Source organism: Lithobates pipiens, unplaced genomic scaffold, assembly GCF_037356315.1.
Source record: "Lithobates pipiens isolate NorthernLeopardFrog02 unplaced genomic scaffold, aLitPip1_a1.2 Scaffold_1, whole genome shotgun sequence".
Classification (NCBI taxonomy): Eukaryota; Metazoa; Chordata; class Amphibia; order Anura; family Ranidae; genus Lithobates; species Lithobates pipiens.
The window spans coordinates 725,842-750,377 of record NW_027507685.1 but is presented as its reverse complement, the minus strand read 5'-3'; the positions used below and the strand labels follow the sequence as shown (position 1 = coordinate 750,377).

Below are 24,536 nucleotides of genomic sequence, written 5' to 3'. Positions count from 1 at the left end.
TTGCCTTCAAAAAATAAAAATACTTTCATTCACATACATAATTAAATATAGACAAAGTAGCCAAAATACTATAAAATAATATATATAATAAGATATAAAAATTAAGCACGCTGCTTCCTCCCCATTAATCATTTCCCACTAGCCCTAAACATATTTGCAGTGGCTAAGCGAGTCGGTTTTAACACTGAACTGCAGCATACATTTTTTTCTGTGTTAAAAGAGCACTCACTGCATGCTCTCAGAACACTAAGCTATGGAGGCAGCCCCTGATTCATACTTGTGAGCGTAACTTTTGATCATATAAACGCTGTGAAAACTCAAACTTCATTGGAGGATTTTTTGTGAACAAACACGAATATGCCCTAAGAAGGAACTTTGGATAATAATTGCTCAATTGAAAAAGTAGAAGGATCATGAATTTCATGCATTTACAATTAGAAGTGATTGTTAAAGTGAATCAAGTACCCAAGTTTAACAAAGAAACCTGGAAAGAAGAAACAGAATACTAAACTCTCCTGTGGTCCATGCTGCTGTACTACACTCCGTTGTGAAATGATCCGCAGAAGTTTGCTGAGATTGAGAAACCAACAGTTCCAGGAGGATTGATCACCTGTAGCTCTCCTGTCACTGGTTCCTCCTGCTAAACTTCACATCACTGTAACAGAGAGGCGCTTGGGCATCCTCTGAACCCATCTCTATCCAAACATTAAAATCCAATCAGCACACATAGGTGTCCGTTTATGAAGCAGTGAAATCTATTCACTGCTTCATTCTCCGGCATTCACACAGGAGATCTTTCTCCTCTGTGTGCCTGTTTATGAAGCGGAGTAGATTGTTTCACCTTCAGAGGAGTGAAGCGATCTACAAACGCTTACAACACTGGAGAACGGCCCCTAATACTGGAATCTCGTGAGACTTTACGAGATTACAGTACTAGAAACTCACAGAAACACTGAGATGTCAGTTTATTAAGCAGTGATAAATTATCACTGCTCAATACACTGACAGACGGCGTGATTAATGTTAGTAAAAAAAAGAGTCCCCCTACATTATATATGTATATGCCCAAAGTGGTAGTCACGGCGCTCACCTACTGTTAATTGCACATAATGCAGGCTCACCTGCTATTAATTTGCACTTTGTTTAAAAAATGTATAAAGGTGTAACTGAAAAGTGCCTACGTGACAATATCTCATAAGATGTATCACATCAAGTGATATACAAACATGAAAATGAAAAGAAACCAATATTATATGAGAAATATCAAGTGGGTATGATACATGTATAAATCCCTAACCATATGCATGGAAAAAATTAGTTGTGAAAAAAAACTACTTCACATATAAACATTAAATTCACTTGTTGCGATTTACCAGAAGTGCAAAAAATGCTAAAGTGCTTAAACATGCAAGAAAGTGCCTTATTGACAATAATGACAAAAGCCACTTCAAAAAAGTGCTGCGTGCTGCTTAAAGTGCCATAGTGTATAAATTATCTGTCCTTGTGCGATTATAAAGTCGCTAAATTATAACGTGCAATTTTTAATTGATGTAAAAGTCCAACGGCAAAAAAGGAAAAACAAAAAAGACAGTACAGCTTCAATAAAAGTTCTTCTCTAGCAAAGGTGACTGTGTGCTTTGATTTTCAATGGATTCCTGGATTACGACCGGTGCGATTTTTCGTGTGAAAAGACAATAATCCGCACTCACCAGCTCCCTCTCCCCTTAAGGGGTTAGTACGCCTCCACAGTTCCTCATTAAAAGTAAGATAGGGCAAACATAGTGTAATCCAGTTTTTTTAAAACTTTATTAAGGTAAAAAGAAAACTACTCACACATTAGAGGTTTAAAATATCATTTCACTGGATGTGGGTGTCAGCCAGTGGCAGCCCGCCCATAGGGGGCGCCGCCCCCCCTCTCCCTAGGTGTAAAAAAAAAAAAAGTTAAAGGGCCCGTTTTTTTTTTTTGTTTTTTTTTTAAGACATTTAAAAAAAAAAAAAAAAATGTCATTTAACAATTTGACATAGTGTACTGTGGCGCCGGTCACAGTGCACTATGAGAAGCGCCACGTCGATGCAATCACAAGATTGCATCCATGGCGCTTCATTTGCGGGTTAAAAACCCGCCTTGCGGCGCACTGCAGAACGCCGACTAGCTTCCGCCCGTAAAATCACTGTGATTCTACGGGCGGGAGCATTGTCATTCTTAGACAGGCAGTCACTTCCGGCTGCTTCACAAAACCCGGAAGTGACGTCGGCAGCTCCGTTCCTTAGCCCGAGCGGAGCTGCCAGACAGTGAGACAGGTGAGTCACCGCATAAAGGCTTTCTAGTTTCTACTTTGTTGAGAATGTTCATGCATTTAGCTGAATGAATGCAAAAAGCTTTCACAGCCAGAAAGGTTTCCTCAGGCCAGGCGACTTTTGCCGTGGCCAATCAGAGAATGAGCTCTGAAGGGGGAACTCCACGCCAAATTTCTGAAAAAAAATTTGACGTGGGTTTCCCCTCCGAGAGCATGCCAGGCCCTTAGGTCTGGTATGGATTCCAAGGGGAACCCCCTACGCCGAAAAAACGGCGTGGGGGTCCCCCCCAGACCCTTATCCGAGCACGCTACCCGGCCGGCCAGGAAAGGGGGTGGGGACGAGCGGGCGCCCCCCCCTCCTGAGCCGTACCAGGCCGCGTGCCCTCAACATGGGGGGGTGCCTTGGGGGAGGGGGGGCGTGCGGCCCCCCCACCCCAAAGCACCTTGTCCCCATGTTGATGAGGACAAGGGCCTCTTCCCGACAACCCTGGCCGTTGGTTGTCGGGGTCTGCGGGCGGGGGGCTTATTGGAATCTGGGAGCCCCCTTTAATAAGGGGGCCCCGGATACCGCCCCCCCCACCCTATGTGAATGAGTATGGGGTACAATGTACCCCTACCCATTCACCTGTGAAAAAAAGTACAAAAAAAAAACACAACACAGGGTTAAAATATTTTATTGCACAGCTCCGGGGGTCTTCCGTCTTCGGGGGTCTTCTCGCCGGACTCCTCCGCTATCTTCTTGTAGCTCTTTTGCTAGCGGAGGAGCCCGGCTTTCTTCCTCCGACTTCGGGGGTCTTGTCCCCCTCTTCGGTTCTTCTGTCTCCTATCGCCATGTGACATCAACCCATGTGACCAACCCATGTGACATCAACCCATGTGACACCGCCCCATTGTCCCTATATAAGTGGCAGCGCAGCGCGTCCCTGGCATTCCGGCCAGGGAGATCGTCGAGGCAACATCTCCTGGAGAAGAAGGAGAAGAAGAAGAAGAAGAAGAACGGGCGGCGGCGGCGACAGAAGACCGGGCTTTTTTTTGTACTTTTTTTTCACAGGTGAATGGGTAGGGGTACATTGTACCCCATACTCATTCACATAGGGTGGGGGGCCGGTATCCGGGGCCCCCTTATTAAAGGGGGCTCCCGGATTCCGATAAGCCCCCCGCCCGCAGACCCCGACAACCAACAGCCAGGGTTGTCGGGAAGAGGCCCTGGTCCTCATCAACATGGGGACAAGGTGCTTTGGGGTGGGGGGGCCGCACGCCCCCCTCCCCCAAGGCACCCCCCCATGTTGAGGGCACGCGGCCTGGTAGGCTCAGGAGGGGGGGGCGCCCGCTCGTCCCCACCCCCTTTCCTGGCCGGCCGGGTAGCGTGCTCGGATAAGGGTCTGGTGTGGATCTGGGGGGACCCCCACACCGTTTTTTCGGCGTAGGGGGTTCCCCTTGGAATCCATACCAGACCTAAGGGCCTGGTATGCCCTCGGAGGGGGGAACCCACGCCAATTTTTTTTTCAGATTACATAAGGGGCGTGTTTTGTGAGAAGTGGGAGGGGCCAAAATGATGGGCGGGGTCATGATGGGCAGGGTCTGGCGCCCCCCCATCCAAAAACTTCACCAGCCGCCACTGGTGTCAGCATATTTTGAATTCACCGCCACCGCCGCCGCTATACGAGAGTGTGTTCACCTTAGGCCTCGCCCTACGCGTTTCATCATCGGACGTCACCTGGAGCCTTGGCGTAGGGCGTGGCCTAATGTGAACACACTCTCGTATAGCGGCGATTTTAACTGGACCAGCTCTGCACAGCGACACAGGGGCTTACACTGTGGAGGCGTACTAACCCCTTAAGGGGAGAGGGAGCTGGTGAGTGCGGATTATTGTCTTTTCACACGAAAAATCGCACCGGTTGTAATCCAGGAATCCATTGAAAATCAAAGCACACAGTCACCTTTGCTAGAGAAGAACTTTTATTGAAGCTGTACTGTCTTTTTTGTTTTTCCTGCCTTTTTGCCGTTGGACTTTTACATCAATAAAAAATTGCACGTTATAATTTTGCGACTTTATAATCGCACAAGGACAGATAATTTATACACTATGGCACTTTAAGCAGCACGCAGCATTTTTTTGAAGTGGCTTTTGTCATTATTGTCAATAAGGCACTTTCTTGCATGTTTAAAGCGGTAGTAAACCCGCACATTTTTTTTTTTTTTTTAAACCTGCAAAGCAAAAGGCATAATGAGCTAGTATGCACCGCATACTAGCTCATTATGAAATACTTACCTTAGAACGAGGCCCTGACATCTGGCCCGATCCACGCCGAGGGAGCTGACATGCTCCCTCGGCGTTTCTTCCGGGTATCGCGGCTCCGGCGCTGTGAGTGGCCGGAGCCGCGATATCGTCACTCCCGCGCATGCGCGCGGGAGATTTCAGTCCGGCCGCTCGGCTGCTGCCGGATTTTGACGGCGAGAAACCCCTTGTGCGCATGCACCGCTGCAGTCAGCGGCGCATACCGAGGGGAATATCTCCTAAACCGTACAGGTTTAGGAGATATTTTTTTTACCTACAGGTAAGCCTTATTATAGGCTTTCCTGTAGGTAAAAGTAAAAAATGTGGGTATACAACCACTTTAAGCACTTTAGCATTTTTTTGCACTTCTGGTAAATCGCAACAAGTGAATTTAATGTTTATATGTGAAGTAGTTTTTTTCACAACAAATTTTTTCCATGCATATGGTTAGGGATTTATACATGTATCATACCCACTTGATATTTCTCATATAATATTGGTTTCTTTTCATTTTCATGTTTGTATATCACTTGATGTGAGACATCTTATGAGATATTGTCACGTAGGCACTTTTCAGTTACACCTTTATACATTTTTTAAACAAAGTGCAAATTAATAGCAGGTGAGCCTGCATTATGTGCAATTAACAGTAGGTGAGCGCCGTGACTTCCACTTTGGGCATATATTCACTTTTTTTACCTTCTGGGTGAATTTACATGGTAGTGGCAGCCCCCTTTTCAATTTTAGGATTCTAATTCTGTTTTTGAGTTGTTCATATATAGTATCTTAATTTTATTTCACATTTAGGGTCCATAGCGCACCTACCCCCTTTTTCTTTTATTATATATATATATATATATGTATACACACACACACACACTATATATACATGTATATACACACACTCATATATATATATATATATATATATATATATATATATATATATATATATATGCATGTATACACAAAAATATGATAGGGGGACATGGTTACAGTGTTGGGGGGTCTGAATGAGGTATAGTTCAGTTAAAAATCTTCCTCTTTCCTCCTAAGATTCCCCCCAGATTCTCTCTTCACTCCCAGATTCTCCCCCTCTGAGTTGGTGAATCAGGGAGTGTGAATTCTGACTCAGAACGCCAGTGAAGCGCTGAGATCGCAGCTTCATAAACTGGGCGTTACTGTGTCAATCTATGGGAATTCTCAGTGTGCAGCGATAATTGGCGGGAGAATATATTCAAACACTTCTCCCCCGATTATCTCTGGTTCATGAACTGTTTATGGGTTGTGATCAGCGGCAATCCTGGGGATCACCGCTGATCACTGCTTCATAAAATGGACACCATAAACAAAGGGGATGCTGGTGATGTCAGTTCACCTATAAGGACACATGCCCATATTTAGCCAATGTGGGCATGGTGTGTACAGGCCCTTAGGACTAGTTTACACCTGTAAAGAGCAATCTGCGGTGGATCATTTTCCATAGAACAGTACAGAAGCAGTGGACAGGTATTAAGGAGGCAATACTACTGCCTTCTGAATGCCTATTTTTTTTTCTGAAAGCCGAACAGGTTCTTTGAAGGGTAATACCCTGCCACAACTGTGAGCCTAGCATTTAGTTTGCAGTTCCAGTGTGGTGCTAGTCATTTGAAAATGTCTCACTGTGGCACTGCCTGCTAAATTTGTTGGGGGGAAGAGATCATTTTTCTGTGCCATAAAGCAAAGTTTGGCCATGGTATGGTCTTTGGCTCCTTTTCAGGTGTGAATTAGGCCAAAATTTGGACCTGAATTGGTGAACAGGGACACTAACTGAAGCAGGTTAAAGTTTGTGTGTTCTTAGTGCATCTCTGCCATGAAAAACGTTATGTTTGACTGCCCGTTTACACCTAAAAGGGTGCTTTACAGCATCTTTACATTTCCTATGGGTCCACATTGTTCACACACTAAAATGTAGCTAGCCCTTTTTTATGAAAACAGCACCACGTATAATGCATTATGCTATTTTCACATGGCAGTTTAGCTGTGGATAGTTTGCTGCTTTCAGAGGTGGCTGAATACTGCTTCTTGACGCAGCAACACTCTGAGCTATGGCCCCATTCAAACTGGCCAATTAGCCGCAGCCAGTTTATTGAGGCCAAAACTCAGAAATGTCATCCCTGAATACACAATGTCTGCATCCAGGGTCGGGATCCGTATGTAATCACTTAAATGAGTGGTTACATGCAAGCAAGCAGCAGGACCTGCTATTGATTTCTACAGGGTACAAATCTGATAGCCGTCTATAGTGTGTCCAAGCAGCAATTACAACCATCAGGCAAGTTTCTACTCATACAGTACTTGAGGGAGGCCACCCTGCCAACACACAAACTGCCGTGTGAATGCATTACAGGGTCAGGTAGATTGTTTACTTTGTTAATTTTTGGGAGTCTATTAGAATGACAATGAAAGTGGCTACATACAGTATCTCACAAAAGTCCCTCCCATTTTTGTAAATATTTTATATATCTTTTCATGTGACAACACTGAAGAAATGACACTTTGCTTCAATGTAAAGTAGTGAGTGTACAGCTTCTATAACAGTTTAAATTTGCTGTCCCCTCAAAATAACTCAACACACAGCCATTAATGTCTAAACCGCTGGCAACAAAAGTGAGTACACCCCTAAAAGAAAATGTTCAGATTGGACCCAAAGTGTCAATATTTTGAGAGGCCACCATTATTTCCAGCACTACCTTTACCCTCTTGGGCATGGAGTTCACCAGAGCTTCACAGGTTACCACTGGCGTCCTCTTCCACTCCTCCATGATGACATCACGGAGCTGGTGGATGTTAGAGACCTTATGCTCCTCAACCTTTCGCTTGAGGGTGCCCCACAAATGCTCAATAGGGTTTAGGTCTGGAGACATGCTTGGCCAGTCCATCACTCTTACCCTCAGCTTGTTTAGCAAGGCAGTGGCCATCTTGGAGGTGTGTTTGGGGTCATTATCATGTTGGAATACTGTCCTGCGGCCCAGTCTCCGAAAGGAGGGGATCATGCTCTGCTTCGGGATGTCACAGTACATGTTGGTATTCATGGTTCCCTCAATGAACTGTAGCTCCCCAGGGCCGGCAGCACTCATGCAGCCCCAGACCATGACATTCCCACCACCATGCTTGACTGTCGTCAAGACACACTTGTCTTTGTACTCCTCACCTGGTTTCCGCCACACACGCTTGACACCATCTGAACCAAATAAGTTTATCTTGGTCTCATCAGACCACAGGACACGGTTTCCAGTAATCCATGTCCTTAGTCTGTTGGTCTTCAGCAAACTGTTTGCGGGCTTTTTTGTACATCATTTTTAGAAGATGCTATCTTTTGGGACGACAGCCATGCAGACCAATTTGATGCAGTGTGCGGTGTATGGTCTGAGCACTGACAGGCTGACCCCTCACTCCTTCAACCTCTGCAGCAATGCTGGCAACTCTCTTACGTCTATTTCCCAAAGACAACCTCTGGATATGACGCTGAACATGTGCACTCAACTTCTTCGATCCACCATGGTGAGGCCTGTTCTGAGTGGAACCTGTCCTGTTAAACCGCTGTATGGTTTTGGCAACCGTACTGCAACTCAGTTTCAGGGTCTTGGCAATCTTCTTATAGCCTAGCCCATCTTTATATAGAGCAACAAGTTTTTTTTTTCAGATCCTCAGAGAGTTCTTTGCCATGAGGTGCCATGTTGAACTTCCAGTAACCAGTATGAGAGAGTGAGAGCGATAACACCAAATTTAACACACCTACTCCCCATTCACACCTGAGACCTTGTAACACTAACGAGTCTCAGGACACTGGGAGTGAAAAATTACTAATTGGGCCCTGTTTGGACATTTTCACTTAAGAGTGTACTCACTTTTGTTGCCAGCAATTTAGACATTTATGGCTGTGTGTTGTTATTTTGAGGGGACAGCAAATTGACACTGTTACTGCATACAAGCTGTACACTCACTACTTTGAATTGTAGCAAAATATCATTTCTTCAGTGTTGTCACATGAAAAGATACAATAAAATATTTACAGAAATGTGAGGGGTGTACTTACTTGTGTGTGATACTGTATAAAAAAACATTCACTTAGTAGAAAAAAAAACAACCTAAAGAAAATGTGTTTTTTTTTTTTTTTTTTTACCACATTTGCACAGAACTAATGTATATGCAGATTCATTGAATGGATAGCTATGCATTTTTTTTATATAAATAGACCCCTATATGGTTTGTCCACATTTTTATCCCACAAATATATGTACTCATTTGTGAAATTCTTTTCTGCAGCTATCCTTTTCCTACCTGGTAGGTCCAGAAAGCTAAAGCACGAGAACAAATATCAAGGACAATCTCAGGACGTAAGCCCGACAGCATCATTGCCTTGTGTTCCTCGGAAGGGCTCAGCTCAGTACGTACAATATCCAGCTTACTGGAGAGTGTGCTATTACAGGCTGGACAGACTGCAGGAGATCGGCTGAATTCTCCACTTCCATGCTGGTCACAGAATATATGTGAACAAGCTGTGACCCAGGCTCGACCAGATAGCTTTACCCTGCATTTTGGGAAGTTGCAAAGCAAGAGGTCATCACACACTGACATCACTGTGATCAATCTGGAAGACAAAATAATCCTCATTAGCTCAAACCAACGTTTTACAAAACTGGATGCATCACTACCTTTCGCATCATACAGACATGTGACGAACGCGGGTGTCAGATCCCTGCCCTCCTCGCTAACTGGCAATGAAGGACCAGCCAACCTCACACCACGCTGTCACTTACATAACAATGCCACACTCAGCTGCACCCAGCACAAAGATTTTCCAGCTTGCGGGACCACAATCTAGGTGCGGGCAGCCTGAGAGCGATTGTCACTGGGTTAATAACACAATTAACCCTTTAACTGCCACCACCCCCATTTTAAAAGACAGAGCCGGGGGGACTTGTAATTTTAGCAATACCAATTATAATTTTAGAATAAGTGCCTGCAGCACACACTGCCACCACAGACAGGTCTGCTCAGTGCTTTACTCTACCACAGTAGTGCCCTTTTAAGAGACAGGTTAATTTATAGTTTGCATCAAGAGCTTTAAAGACAAGGTTAATACTTTTCAACATAAGGGTTTATTATGAAAAAGGTCAAGGTTGTTGCGAATAAAACATTTACAGAAGAAGGATGTTTCAAAAAATAAAGACAATATACAGCCACAAAGAAATAAGGTAGAATTGGGAAGGAAGAATACTTGCAATTAATGTCCGAGGGTTGATCAGAGTTCCATCGATGAGCAAAGGTAATCGGTTCTCAAACTTGGCAGATGTTCCTGCTTGGATGGTAAAAGGAGAACTGACCATTGCCTTGGCCTCTCCTCTTTTCTGTCAAATCAAAGGGGGTGTTGACAGCGACCAATGACCAATTGTCTGGTCATCTTTTTTAGGGGTTGGTTGCTGGGAGGTGTCTACACTCATGACCCTGTCCCAGGTACACTTTGTGATACATATTCATATCTCTGCCTCTCTACTGTTTATAGACTGCAGATATCCATTTTAGTGATCAGCATGATATTTGCTTCAAAACAAGTCCACACATGACAGGTTTCCCATATGACCTGACATAGGGGTGTCTGGACTTGAAATGTTAGAAATTATCTGAGGAAACTAAATATGTCAATTTTAATGCTGTGCTATGATTACTTTCGAAGTTATAAAAAATGTTGACGTTTCAAAACTATACTAATCTGTCTGCCCTCTATGTGGTTTGAGGTATTTACGACAGGTATCTGTTGGTTCTCTGAATGGAGAGGGTGACAGTTGTACAACAGGCCTGAATATCTTGCCAGGCAACATGAGCCATGTTTATTGACCTAGTCTGGTTCTGCTTCCTCTGCTGAGATAACCTTTCTTTCCTTTTGAAAATGTTAAAAGCTTTGGATTTCTAAGACAAGGGAGGGGGAAGTTCAGATTCTTCTGTAATGTTACAAGGAAGCCAAGCTGTCATGGCTGTGTTCCACACAACATGGCAACTAGTTACAACATTTCCTGTCCCGGACATGATATCGTTACACAGACATTCAACATTTTTGCCTGCCTGTATCTCTTCAACAAGTTAATAAATAATTATCTAGAGAGGCAATATTGAATAGAAAAAAGCACTATTATAATTATAAAATAATATGTGTAGTCTGGTGGCAGGGTCCCTTTAAAGCAAGCCTCTTCTGAGAAACATATGAAGGCTACCACTGCCAATCTCCTTCAAATGATGCTAGTTATCTCACTAGTAGGGATGAGCTTGATGTTCGAGTCGAACATACGTTCGATTTGAACATCGGCTGTTCGCACGTTCGGCGAATACCGAACGTTATGGGCCGTTCGCGCCAAATTCGTGTGGCGCTCACGGCCCACAATGCACTGCGCCATCGCAGTGCATTGCTGGCTCATGATTGACCCAGCATGCACTGTGACCCCGCATGCTTGGCCAATCACAGCGCCGGCAGCGAGGAGAGCCATGATTGGCTACAGGCAGGATGCCTGTAGCCAATCATAGCTCAGGCTGTGTAGTACACGCCCCACACTATATAAAGCCGCCAGCACGGCGGCATTGTGTAGTGTGTTGGCGTCTGTAGGAGTTAGTGGGTGTTCTCTGTGTACCTTCAACACAGTATTCACCATTCGTTATTGGCCGATTTAGCGTTCTTGCTCTTCTGTAATTGAACTTTTAGCAATCTGCAGGAGTTTGTGGGTGTTGTCTGCATGCCCTGACCACAGTATACACCATTATATCCACCTATATAGCTAGCTATATTGCTCTTCTGTAATAGAGCTTTCAGTCAGTTGTAGGAGATTGTGGGTGTTGTCTGCGTGCCCTGACCGCAGTATACACCATTATATCCACCTATATAGCTAGCTATATTGCTCTTCTGTAATAGAGCTTTCAGTCAGTTGTAGGAGATTGTGGGTGTTGTCTGCATGCCCTGACTGCAGTATACATCATTATACCCCCCTATATATCTAGCTATATTGCTCTTCTGTAATAGAGCTGTCAGTCAGCTGTAGGAGATTGTGGGTGTTGTCTGCGTGCCCTGACCGCAGTATACACCATTGTATCCACCTATATAGCTAGCTATATTGCTCTTCTGTAATAGAGCTTTCAGCTAGCTGTAGGAGATTGTGGGTGTTGTCTGTGTGCCCTGACCGCAGTATACACCATTATATCCACCTATATAGCTCTTCTGTAATTGAGCCATCTGCAGGAGTTAGTTGGTGTTGTGTGCCTCCAGCACAGCACAGTATACACCGGTATCTACCCTTTAATTCCTGTTCTATAATAAAGGCATCTGCAGGAGTTAGTGGGTGTTGTGTGCCTCCAGCACAATATACACTACGCAATTGCTGGTTTTCCAATCTATCCCTTCAGGCCATTACCATGTCTGGAAGGCCAACAAGGAGAGGCAGACAGGCACGAGCCGATAAAAGAGGGCAAGCAGGCTCTGTGTCTAGAGACAACAGTGCTGGTCGTGGACGCGGTGCATCGTCATCGCTTGTCCTTATTTTTGGCAGCTGGACGTGTTGAGCCGCATCATGCCAAAGACTTGGTAGAGTGGATGACCAAGCCCTCTTCATCCTCCTCATCCTCTCTCACCCAGGCACAGGGTACTAGCAAAGCAGCTGCCAACGCATCGTCTTCCCTCGTTTCAATGTCATCATCAGTGACTCCTTCCCTAGACCCCCCATGTCCTCCTGAGGAGTCCCCTGAACTCTTTGAGTACAGTGTTGGGTACATGCTCCAGGAGGATGCCCAGTGTTTTGTAGGCTCCGATGATGATATTCAGCTAGAGGAAGGCAGTAGCGTTAGCGCAGAGAGAGGGGATGCTCAAGAAGGACAGCAATCTGGCAGTCATGTTCCACAAGCTGCAGCATACTGCCAGGTTTGTTCCAGCGATGAAGAGGGAGGGGATGATGAGGGCACAGACCCAACGTGGGTGCCTCGTAGGAGAGATTAGGAGGAGGAGGAGGAGGCATATGTCCAACGAGGCAGGATGCCCTCCGGGGGCCAGCTTAGGGGCAGCACACCGACTGAATCACACCGCAGAGCTCCGCCTGTGCAGGGCGCTGCCTCTGCGTGTTATTCTAAAAGTTCTTTGGTGTGGGCCATTTTTAGACGAGTGCATCAGATCGCACCGCTGCTATTTGCAACATATGTCTCAAGCGTATCTCGCGTGGCCAAAACATCAGCCGCTTTGGGCACCACATGCTTGACTAGACATATGTTGACCTGCCATGCAGCTCGTTGGCAAGCGTACCTCAAAGACCCACACCAAAGAACAAAGCAGACCTCTCCTTGCTCCTCATCAGCTGGGATCTCCAACTCCACTAGACCTTTAGTCCTCTCTGAAACCTGCTCTAAGAGGAATGAAGGTGTAGAATTAGGTGTGTCACAGCCAAGTGCTTGCGGGCACTCTGCTAGCAGTACACCCACGTCCGATTATAGCAGGCAAATTTCCCTGCCCCAGCTGCTGGACCGTCGAAAGAAGTTCACTTCCAGTCATCCACATGCCCAGCGGTTGAATGCTAGCTTGGCTAAATTGCTAGCACTTCAACTGCTGCCTTTTCAGTTGGTAGACTCGGCCCCCTTCCGTGAGTTTGTGCAATGTGTGGTTCCTCAGTGGCAGGTCCCCAAACGCCACTTTTTCTCACGGAAGGCGATTCCGGCTCTCTACCGGCATGTGGAAGGCAATGTCCTTGCCTCGCTGGACAGGGCGGTCAGCGGTAAGGTGCATATTACCTCTGACTCATGGTCCAGCAGGCATGGACAGGGACGTTACCTGTCTTTCACGGCCCATTGGGTCACTCTTCTGGCAGCTGGGAAGGATGCAGGACAAGGTGCAGTAGTGTTGGAGGTTGTTCTGCCACCACGCCTCTAAAATGCTACTACTGGTTGTGACACACCTCTCTCCTCCACCCCCTCCTCTTCTTCTTCCTCCATGGCCTCTTCCAGTGCTCTGTCCTCAGAACCAGCAGTGCTCCGTGGGCGTTCAAGGGGCTACGCAAGTATGCAGGCAAAACTATGCCATGCCGTGCTTGCGCTGATTTGTTTGGGGGACAGGAGCCACACTGGGGCAGATATTTTGTCAGCTCTGCAGGGGCAGGCCGAGAGGTGGTTGACACCACGCCAACTTAAGCCAGGAATGGTGGTTTGCGACAATGGCACCAACCTCCTCTCCGCCCTCCGACAGGGACAACTGACCCATGTGCCCTGTGTGGCTCATGTCCTTAACCTGGTGGTGCAGCGGTTCCTGGGCAGGTACCTGGGCTTACAGGATGTCCTGAAGCAGGCCAGGAAAGTCTGTGTGCATTTCCACCAATCATTTGCCTGTGCTCGGCTGGCTGAGCTCCAAAAGGAGTTGAACCTGCCCAAGAACCGCCTTATATGTGACATGCCCACCAGGTGGAACTCAACGTTGGCCATGCTGCAGCGGCTGCACACACAGCAGAGGGCCATCAATGAGTACCTGTGCGACTACGGCACCAGGACAGGGTCAGGGGAGCTTGGTTTTTTTCTCACCACGCCAGTGGGGCATGATCAGGGATGCATGCACTGTCCTGTCACCATTTGAGGAGGCCACAAGGATGGTGAGCAGTGACAGTGCATGCATCAGTGACACTGTACCTCTTGTCCACCTGTTGGAGCATACGCTGCGTGGAATAATGGACAGGGCACTTGAGGCAGAACAGAGACAGGAAGAGGAGGACTTCCTTGCCTCTCAAAGCCACCTTTATCCAGACAGTGTTCCTGCTGTCCCACCCATCACACAGGAAGAGGAGGAGGAGGATGATTGTGTCAGCATGGAGGTGGAGGCTGGCACTCAGCATCAGCAGCAGCAGCAGTCTTGTAGGGATGATTTACAGTCCCAAGAAACCCGTGGACTTGTACGTGGCTGGGAGGAGGTAGCTGCGGATCATGTTGTCCTTAGTGACCCAGAGGACTCCAGACCAAATGCCTCAGCTAACCTACGCTGCATGGCCTCCCTGATCCTGCAAAGCCTGCGGAAGGATCCTCGTATTCTTCGGATTAAGGAGAGGGACCATTACTGGCTGGCCACTCTCGTTGATCCACGGTACTAGGGTAAGGTTGCCGACCTTATCTTGCCATCGCAGAGGGAGCAGAGGATGAGACATCTCCGGGAGGCCTTGCAGAAAGGTCTGTGCAACGCGTTCCCAGAGACTGGGAGGTTACAAACTCCTGGTCCTGGACAACGTGTTGCTGAGGCATCGGTCAGAAGGAGCGGTGGAGAAGGTGGCCGTCTGTCCAATGCGTTCAGACAATTTTTTAGTCCGCAGCCCCAAGGTATGATCGGTTCCAGCAACCATTGCCAGCGTCTGATTTACATGGTGCAGGAATACCTAGGGGCAAGGTCAGACTTGGACACCTTTCCCACCGAAAATCCTCTGGCTTACTGGGTCTTGAGGATGGATCACTGGCCAAAGCTTGCACAGTATGCAATTGAGCTACTGGCCTGTCCTACATCCAGCGTTCTTTCGGAACGCACCTTCAGTGCTGCTGGTGGCTTTGTTACCGATCACAGGGTGCGTATAGGTGGATACCATTGTATCCACCTATATAGCTAGCTATATTGCTCTTCTGTAATAGAGCTTTCAGCTAGCTGTAGGAGATTGTGGGTGTTGTCTGTGTGCCCTGACCGCAGTATACACCATTATATCCACCTATATAGCTCTTCTGTAATTGAGCCATCTGCAGGAGTTAGTTGGTGTTGTGTGCCTCCAGCACAGCACAGTATACACCGGTATCTACCCTTTAATTCCTGTTCTATAATAAAGGCATCTGCAGGAGTTAGTGGGTGTTGTGTGCCTCCAGCACAATATACACTACGCAATTGCTGGTTTTCCAATCTATCCCTTCAGGCCATTACCATGTCTGGAAGGCCAACAAGGAGAGGCAGACAGGCACGAGCCGATAAAAGAGGGCAAGCAGGCTCTGTGTCTAGAGACAACAGTGCTGGTCGTGGACGCGGTGCATCGTCATCGCTTGTCCTTATTTTTGGCAGCTGGACGTGTTGAGCCGCATCATGCCGAAGACTTGGTAGAGTGGATGACCAAGCCCTCTTCATCCTCCTCATCCTCTCTCACCCAGGCACAGGGTACTAGCAAAGCAGCTGCCAACGCATCGTCTTCCCTCGTTTCAATGTCATCATCAGTGACTCCTTCCCTAGACCCCCCATGTCCTCCTGAGGAGTCCCCTGAACTCTTTGAGTACAGTGTTGGGTACATGCTCCAGGAGGATGCCCAGTGTTTTGTAGGCTCCGATGATGATATTCAGCTAGAGGAAGGCAGTAGCGTTAGCGCAGAGAGAGGGGATGCTCAAGAAGGACAGCAATCTGGCAGTCATGTTCCACAAGCTGCAGCATACTGCCAGGTTTGTTCCAGCGATGAAGAGGGAGGGGATGATGAGGGCACAGACCCAACGTGGGTGCCTCGTAGGAGAGATTAGGAGGAGGAGGAGGAGGCATATGTCCAACGAGGCAGGATGCCCTCCGGGGGCCAGCTTAGGGGCAGCACACCGACTGAATCACACCGCAGAGCTCCGCCTGTGCAGGGCGCTGCCTCTGCGTGTTATTCTAAAAGTTCTTTGGTGTGGGCCATTTTTAGACGAGTGCATCAGATCGCACCGCTGCTATTTGCAACATATGTCTCAAGCGTATCTCGCGTGGCCAAAACATCAGCCGCTTTGGGCACCACATGCTTGACTAGACATATGTTGACCTGCCATGCAGCTCGTTGGCAAGCGTACCTCAAAGACCCACACCAAAGAACAAAGCAGACCTCTCCTTGCTCCTCATCAGCTGGGATCTCCAACTCCACTAGACCTTTAGTCCTCTCTGAAACCTGCTCTAAGAGGAATGAAGGTGTAGAATTAGGTGTGTCACAGCCAAGTGCTTGCGGGCACTCTGCTAGCAGTACACCCACGTCCGATTATAGCAGGCAAATTTCCCTGCCCCAGCTGCTGGACCGTCGAAAGAAGTTCACTTCCAGTCATCCACATGCCCAGCGGTTGAATGCTAGCTTGGCTAAATTGCTAGCACTTCAACTGCTGCCTTTTCAGTTGGTAGACTCGGCCCCCTTCCGTGAGTTTGTGCAATGTGTGGTTCCTCAGTGGCAGGTCCCCAAACGCCACTTTTTCTCACGGAAGGCGATTCCGGCTCTCTACCGGCATGTGGAAGGCAATGTCCTTGCCTCGCTGGACAGGGCGGTCAGCGGTAAGGTGCATATTACCTCTGACTCATGGTCCAGCAGGCATGGACAGGGACGTTACCTGTCTTTCACGGCCCATTGGGTCACTCTTCTGGCAGCTGGGAAGGATGCAGGACAAGGTGCAGTAGTGTTGGAGGTTGTTCTGCCACCACGCCTCTAAAATGCTACTACTGGTTGTGACACACCTCTCTCCTCCACCCCCTCCTCTTCTTCTTCCTCCATGGCCTCTTCCAGTGCTCTGTCCTCAGAACCAGCAGTGCTCCGTGGGCGTTCAAGGGGCTACGCAAGTATGCAGGCAAAACTATGCCATGCCGTGCTTGCGCTGATTTGTTTGGGGGACAGGAGCCACACTGGGGCAGATATTTTGTCAGCTCTGCAGGGGCAGGCCGAGAGGTGGTTGACACCACGCCAACTTAAGCCAGGAATGGTGGTTTGCGACAATGGCACCAACCTCCTCTCCGCCCTCCGACAGGGACAACTGACCCATGTGCCCTGTGTGGCTCATGTCCTTAACCTGGTGGTGCAGCGGTTCCTGGGCAGGTACCTGGGCTTACAGGATGTCCTGAAGCAGGCCAGGAAAGTCTGTGTGCATTTCCACCAATCATTTGCCTGTGCTCGGCTGGCTGAGCTCCAAAAGGAGTTGAACCTGCCCAAGAACCGCCTTATATGTGACATGCCCACCAGGTGGAACTCAACGTTGGCCATGCTGCAGCGGCTGCACACACAGCAGAGGGCCATCAATGAGTACCTGTGCGACTACGGCACCAGGACAGGGTCAGGGGAGCTTGGTTTTTTTCTCACCACGCCAGTGGGGCATGATCAGGGATGCATGCACTGTCCTGTCACCATTTGAGGAGGCCACAAGGATGGTGAGCAGTGACAGTGCATGCATCAGTGACACTGTACCTCTTGTCCACCTGTTGGAGCATACGCTGCGTGGAATAATGGACAGGGCACTTGAGGCAGAACAGAGACAGGAAGAGGAGGACTTCCTTGCCTCTCAAAGCCACCTTTATCCAGACAGTGTTCCTGCTGTCCCACCCATCACACAGGAAGAGGAGGAGGAGGATGATTGTGTCAGCATGGAGGTGGAGGCTGGCACTCAGCATCAGCAGCAGCAGCAGTCTTGTAGGGATGATTTACAGTCCCAAGAAACCCGTGGACTTGTACGTGGCTGGGAGGAGGTAGCTGCGGATCATGTTGTCCTTAGTGACCCAGAGGACTCCAGACCAAATGCCTCAGCTAACCTACGCTGCATGGCCTCCCTGATCCTGCAAAGCCTGCGGAAGGATCCTCGTATTCTTCGGATTAAGGAGAGGGACCATTACTGGCTGGCCACTCTCGTTGATCCACGGTACTAGGGTAAGGTTGCCGACCTTATCTTGCCATCGCAGAGGGAGCAGAGGATGAGACATCTCCGGGAGGCCTTGCAGAAAGGTCTGTGCAACGCGTTCCCAGAGACTGGGAGGTTACAAACTCCTGGTCCTGGACAACGTGTTGCTGAGGCATCGGTCAGAAGGAGCGGTGGAGAAGGTGGCCGTCTGTCCAATGCGTTCAGACAATTTTTTAGTCCGCAGCCCCAAGGTATGATCGGTTCCAGCAACCATTGCCAGCGTCTGATTTACATGGTGCAGGAATACCTAGGGGCAAGGTCAGACTTGGACACCTTTCCCACCGAAAATCCTCTGGCTTACTGGGTCTTGAGGATGGATCACTGGCCAAAGCTTGCACAGTATGCAATTGAGCTACTGGCCTGTCCTACATCCAGCGTTCTTTCGGAACGCACCTTCAGTGCTGCTGGTGGCTTTGTTACCGATCACAGGGTGCGCCTGTCCACCGACTCGGTTGATCGACTGACCTTCATAAAGAGGAATCAGTCTTGGATCACCCACAGCTACCAAGCACCTGAAGTTGATGTAACCAAATATTTTTTTTTTTTTTAATATCACATCCCTTCAAGACTGCCTATGCTGATGCTTAGTGACTGTCCTGTTATGTTGATTGTCTATCCTCTTCCTCCTCCGCTGATATATTGGAAGAACATTTTTGGTTCTGGGTGATGCCACCAGCCCAATTTTTCAGCCCCTGTTTAACAGGGGCATTTAATTACAATTTTTGATGCAATGCTTTGCAGCAGGGCTAATTCCTGCACTACAACTAGAGTATATGGGAGAGGTTGCAGTGTCGTGGCACCAGCACCAGTGCCTAAGGCCCAATTTTTCAGCCCCTGTTTAACAGGGGCGTTTAATTACAATTTTTGATGCAATGCTTTGCAGCAGGGCTCATTCCTGCACTACAACTAGAGTATATGGGAGAGGTTGCAGTGTCGTGGCACCAGCACCAATGCCTAAGGCCCAATTTTTCAGCCCCTGTTTAACAGGGGCGTTTAATTACAATTTTTGATGCAATGCTTTGCAGCAGGGCTCATTCCTGCACCACAACTAGAGTATATGGGAGAGGTTGCAGTGTCGTGGCACCAACACCAGTGCCTAAGGCCCAATTTTTCAGCCCCTGTTTAACAGGGGCGTTTAATTACAATTTTTGATGCAATGCTTTGCAGCAGGGCTCATTCCTGCACCACAACTAGAGTATATGGGAGAGGTTGCAGTGTTGTGGCACCAGCACCAGTGCCTAAGGCCCAATTTTTCAGCCCGTGTCTAACAGGGGCATGTAATTACAATTCTTGATATAATATTTCACAGCAGGGCCCGTTCCTGTGCCCATCGAGAGCAACTGTGAGGACTTATAGTGTTGTGGCACCAGCACCACAACCTCCAAAGGCCCAATTTTTCTACCACTGTTCTACAATGGCATGTAATTACAATTCTTGATATAATCGTTCACAGCAGGTCACTTTGAGGGCTTACAATGTTGTGGCAACACAAACACCTTGTTCCGCCATTTCTGCAGAGCATATAGGGCAGGCCCCTACTTTCAAACATCCAACTTACAAACGTCTGCTACTTGCAAACGGAAGGAGACAAGGAGACAACAGGAAGGGAGATGAAAAAAGACGGACGGCAAAACAAATTATACAGGGGTGATAACCCTTCCCTACGTTTTCCAAAAAGCTTAAAACGAGATTTTTTGACTGGAGCTACACTTTAAAAATTTACCAGTTCAAAATTACAAACAGATTCTACTTAACACAACAAATCTACACAGTCCCTGTCTTGTTTGCACCGCCTGTATACTGTTGTTCTGAGTATATAGGGCCTGGGGGCCCCCGCCTTTCCTTTTTTTAATATGACTTTTTTCCGTTAAATGTCATTTTGTGCAGGGACTGTTCTAAACACGGGAAACACGTGGCACTTCACAGGCATACTACAGACACCCCCCAGGCACCATATTTAAAGGAATATTTCACTTTTTTTTCACTTTAATCGTCATTAAAATCAGTGCTCCCGCAAAAACTCCCATTTTTAAAACATTTTAGGCATTGACCCATGTCCCCTGGGGCAGGAGCCAGGTCCCCAAACCCTTTTTTAGGACAGTATCTTGCATATTAGCCATTAAAATTAGCACTTTTTATTTTGAACGTTTGAGTCCCATAGACTGGGGTTCTGAAGTTCGCATGAATTTTCGGTCCATTCGAAAGTCCTGGTGCGAACCGAACCGGGGGGCGTTCGGCTCATCCCTACTCCCTAGTAAAGTGAAAGCGACAAAATTTAAAACAGAACTAAAGGCTAAATTACAAAGCTTATGAGCTGGCTATTTATCACAAAAGAGACATGCAATGAATCTTCTGTACGAAAATAAATGTATCTGCATGTTCACAGGTAGACACTTAAATCACTGGCATGATCCCTGTGTGCTGGGGACCATGACCTCTGCGCAGGAGTTACTGTATGTCATCCTGCACTGGCCAATCAAGACAACGAAGACGGGCACCCAGAAGAAACTGGGCCGAGAATGCCAGCGCTGGCAAGCAAACCTTCACGGACACTGGACCATTGGAGAAGGCAAGTATCATGACTTTGGTTCAGTTTTTAATCGCCCCTATATAACTGGAAGAAAGTAAATGGAGCGTAACAATAATGTTATACTGTATCAAATATTATTCAGAATCTTCACAGTAAGGCCCCTTTCACACTCACTGGGGTGATGCGGGCGTCGGCGGTAAAGTGGCGCTATTTTTAGTGCCACTTTACCGACGTTTTAACGGCGGTATTCGGCCGCTAGAGGGGCGGTTTTAACCCCCGCTAGTGCCCAAAAAAAGGGTTAAAACCACCCACAAAATGCGGCTGCAGCGGCGCTTTGCTGGTGGTATAGCCGCGCTGCCCCATTGATTTCAATGGGTAGGAGCGGTGAATACACCGCTCCTTCACCGCCTCAAAGATGTGGCTAGCAGGACTTTTTTTACCGTCCTGCCAGCGCACCGAGTGAAAGGAGCCACTTTTTTCAGGCACTATACAGGCGCTATTTTTAGCGCTGTAGCGCCTGAAAAATGCCTCAGTGTGAAAGGGGCGTTAGGCTGAAATCAGATGTGAACACCCATGCGATCCAATTCCTGTCTGCATTTGCAGATCACACTTCGATATGCGAACTGATTTGGGAGTGTGATCAGCTTTTAATTGACACTCCCAGCAGTTTGCATAGGACAGTGTGAACCGGTAATCGGGAGACATGTTATGCAGGAAACCGCAGTGGATTTGTAGGTTTCCCGCATTGCTGCAGTGTGCAGCCTTAATGTGTGCCTAGCTGGTGATTCAGTGTAGTGGGGGAGGCGCTTTTAGCAGTAGAAGGCATGGACCAGTGTTTCTGCTTTACAGAAACACAGGATCCAAGCCTTCTGTACTGACAGAATGACAATCTTCCTTGTTTTCATAGGCAGATAGCCGTTCTGCCTCTGTGCTGAAGCATCGGAGGGTGCCGGCGGACATCGAGTCTACTGTACTTGCCGATCTGCTGCCATTGTCTATAAACCCTGTGCATGTCATCCTGCACAGCAGAGCTGCCTTGCCAACATATATGTAAGTATATGGTGGGCAAGCAGTTAAAGAGTTAGTTCACCTTTACCAAAAAACTGTTTATACAGTATATAAAAACAAGCTGTGCAGCTTTGACTAACGTTCAATAATGCCCTTGCAATAGGAGGCGGCCATTTATGTACAGTACCCCCAGAAGCTTAGTATCATCCCACACTGCCTTGTTGCTAGGACGTTGCTAAGACTCTCCCAGCTGCTTCAAACCCCCTCACGTTTTCTCTATTCCATGTTGCAGTAGCTCTGAGCCATGACGGGAAAAAATAATGGACTACACATGTGCAGGGGTTTGAGAGCTTGCTCCAATGATGGTGGGGGTGAGCAGTAACAACTGGGTGTGTCCTAGCAACAAGGCAGGGTGGGATGATGCCATCTCTGGGAGCTTTTTGGCCAGGCTTTGGGAAGTACAAAGATGGTCTACACATAGCAAGTACATTATCCAACTTTGGTCAGAGCTGCAGACATCCTTTATCTGCAGAAATCACCTTTTGGTAAAGGTGAACTAATCCTTTCATTTTGGCTTCCTCATTGTCACCAATGCATTTTGCTAAAAATGTGTTTCTGGGACAGGAAGTGGGAGGAATTGAAATGGTACAGAGACAACAACAAAAATAAGTTCTGCCTTTACACACGTTAATACCATAGCAAAATAACTGTTGTCTAGTAGCATTTACATTATGCAACACTGTAACGTTATGTTGCTTCTATTGCATTATAAACCAGTAAACAATGAGAGAAACTAACATAAACACACTGTCCCCAATAACCAGCGTCCATACACACTGCTGCTATAAGCGCACACCGCCCTGATAACACTAACATTACTCACTGATAGTAAACTCCCGCACCAGCACAGCTGCCGACACCGCGCCGCCCACAACTACGCACTTTCCATTCACAAAACTAGCCAATGGCAGACGGCGCTGTCCTCCTACGAGGAAGAATCGGGGCTTATAATTGGCTAAACACTCTGTCCATCTAACAGGCTGTGGGGCGGAAGTGTGAGGGGAAGCCCGCGCCTCGTGGGTCCTTCTTGTTGCTTTCGGTGTATATATGATAGTGGAAGGCAGAAAATGTTTGCAGGCTCATGCGTGTAACAAATAAAGATTTCACTGTCAGCAATGTTATTGTTTATGATATTCATTGTTATGTTTTACTTTACCCAGGCGAATTGCTGGTGTTTTGTAAACTGTAGAAGAGGAAAGAAAATGGCATCTTTCTATAATTCCTCATTAAAGTTCATATACGATATGCCAAGGCGGCATGCACTTATAGGGAGAGGAACCAGACACAAGTGACTGTCAGAAGTATTATTAGTATTATGAAACTGGCATCAGAGGTCTGTCCTTAACCACTTCAGCCTGGGAAGGTTTTACCCACTTCCTGACCAGGCCATTTTTTTTTTATAAATATGCCACTGTCGCTTTAAAGCGGTTCTTCACCCTAAAGGGGAAGTTCCGCTAATCTGATCCCTCCCCCCCTCCGGTGCCACAATCGGCACCTTTCAGGGGGGAGGGGGATGCAGTTACCTGGATAATCCAGGTAACTGCACCCACTTCCGGGCAGACCCCCGCAGACGCTCCGCCCCCCCCCCCCCCGTTGTGTTCCGGGAAACACACAGTTCCCAGAGACACAGCGGGGGACCATAAGAGACGTGCAGCGCGACTCGCGCATGCGCAGTAGGGAACCGGGCAGTGAAGCCCTGACAGAGGATGGCGGCGGGGGCAGCAGCAAGACGAGCGATCGCTCGTCATCTGCCGCCGACATCGCTGGAACCTGGGACAGGTAAGTGTGATTTTATTAAAAGTCAGCAGCTGCAATATTAGTAGCTGCTGGCTTTTAATATTTTTTTTTTTTTAGGTGCAGAACCGCTTTAAATGACAATCAATAATCGCTTATTGCGATTTTTTTTTTTTACCAAAAATATGTAGAAGAATACATATCGGCCTAAACTGGAATTTTTTTATTTTTTTTTATATTATTGGGGATATTTATTATAGCAAAAAGTAAAAAATATTGCTTATTTTTCAAAATTGTGGCTCTATGTTTGTTAATAGTGCAAAAAATAAAAACCGCAGAGGTGATCAAATACCACCAAAAGAAAGCTCTGTTTGTGGGAAAAAAAGGACATGAATTTTGTTTGGGTTTCGCAAAAAGTGCTCTGGTCAGGAAGGGGGTTAAAATCTTCAGGGGCTGAAGCGGTTACATTTCCATTCTATCTTTTATGGTTTTTGCGTTAATGATTTATTAATAGTCACCAAAGGTCACCCAGCCCCCCTACAACACCCAAAAGACACGAAACTGATCATGTTGCTTAGTGCTACGTCGTGCTGCTAAATAATTTGTTTGTGCTGTTATGGTTTTTAAGTTCTAAGAGTTTTTTGTTAATCAAACCACACCCACTTTTTTGTTTCTAGCGCAAAAAAATAAATAAATAAAAAACGCAGAGATGATCAAGTACCACCTTCCATCCATACACGTCAGACTGATGATTTAGGGACAATCCTATCACCTTAGGGGGTCAGGAAGGATTTTTTTCCCCTTTGGAGACCATCTGACCAAGGGATTTTTTTTTCTTCCTCTGAATCATCAGAAGGTTTAGGGGTTTGAAAAGATCCTACCTGTGAGGATTCAGAATATATGTAAACAAGGCAGATCGCTGTTCTGAGAGGAGGTAAGGGATGGAATTTGT

General features: G+C 47.2%; 1 protein-coding gene across 1 annotated transcript in view; it reads right to left on the bottom strand.

The window, feature by feature from the left end:
* The window catches only part of CCNB1IP1 (cyclin B1 interacting protein 1), a 36,432-nt gene extending 13,700 nt beyond the window's left edge, over positions 1-22,732 (bottom strand). Inside the window, exons 1-2 of the mRNA XM_077456769.1 lie at positions 22,674-22,732; positions 8,899-9,208 (exon numbers count right to left, since the gene is read on the bottom strand). Coding sequence (XP_077312895.1) covers positions 8,899-9,195 — 297 coding nt within the window. The 5' untranslated portion in view covers positions 9,196-9,208; positions 22,674-22,732. The remainder of the gene's footprint in view (positions 1-8,898; positions 9,209-22,673) is intronic.
* Between the last annotated feature and the right edge of the window lie 1,804 nt (positions 22,733-24,536).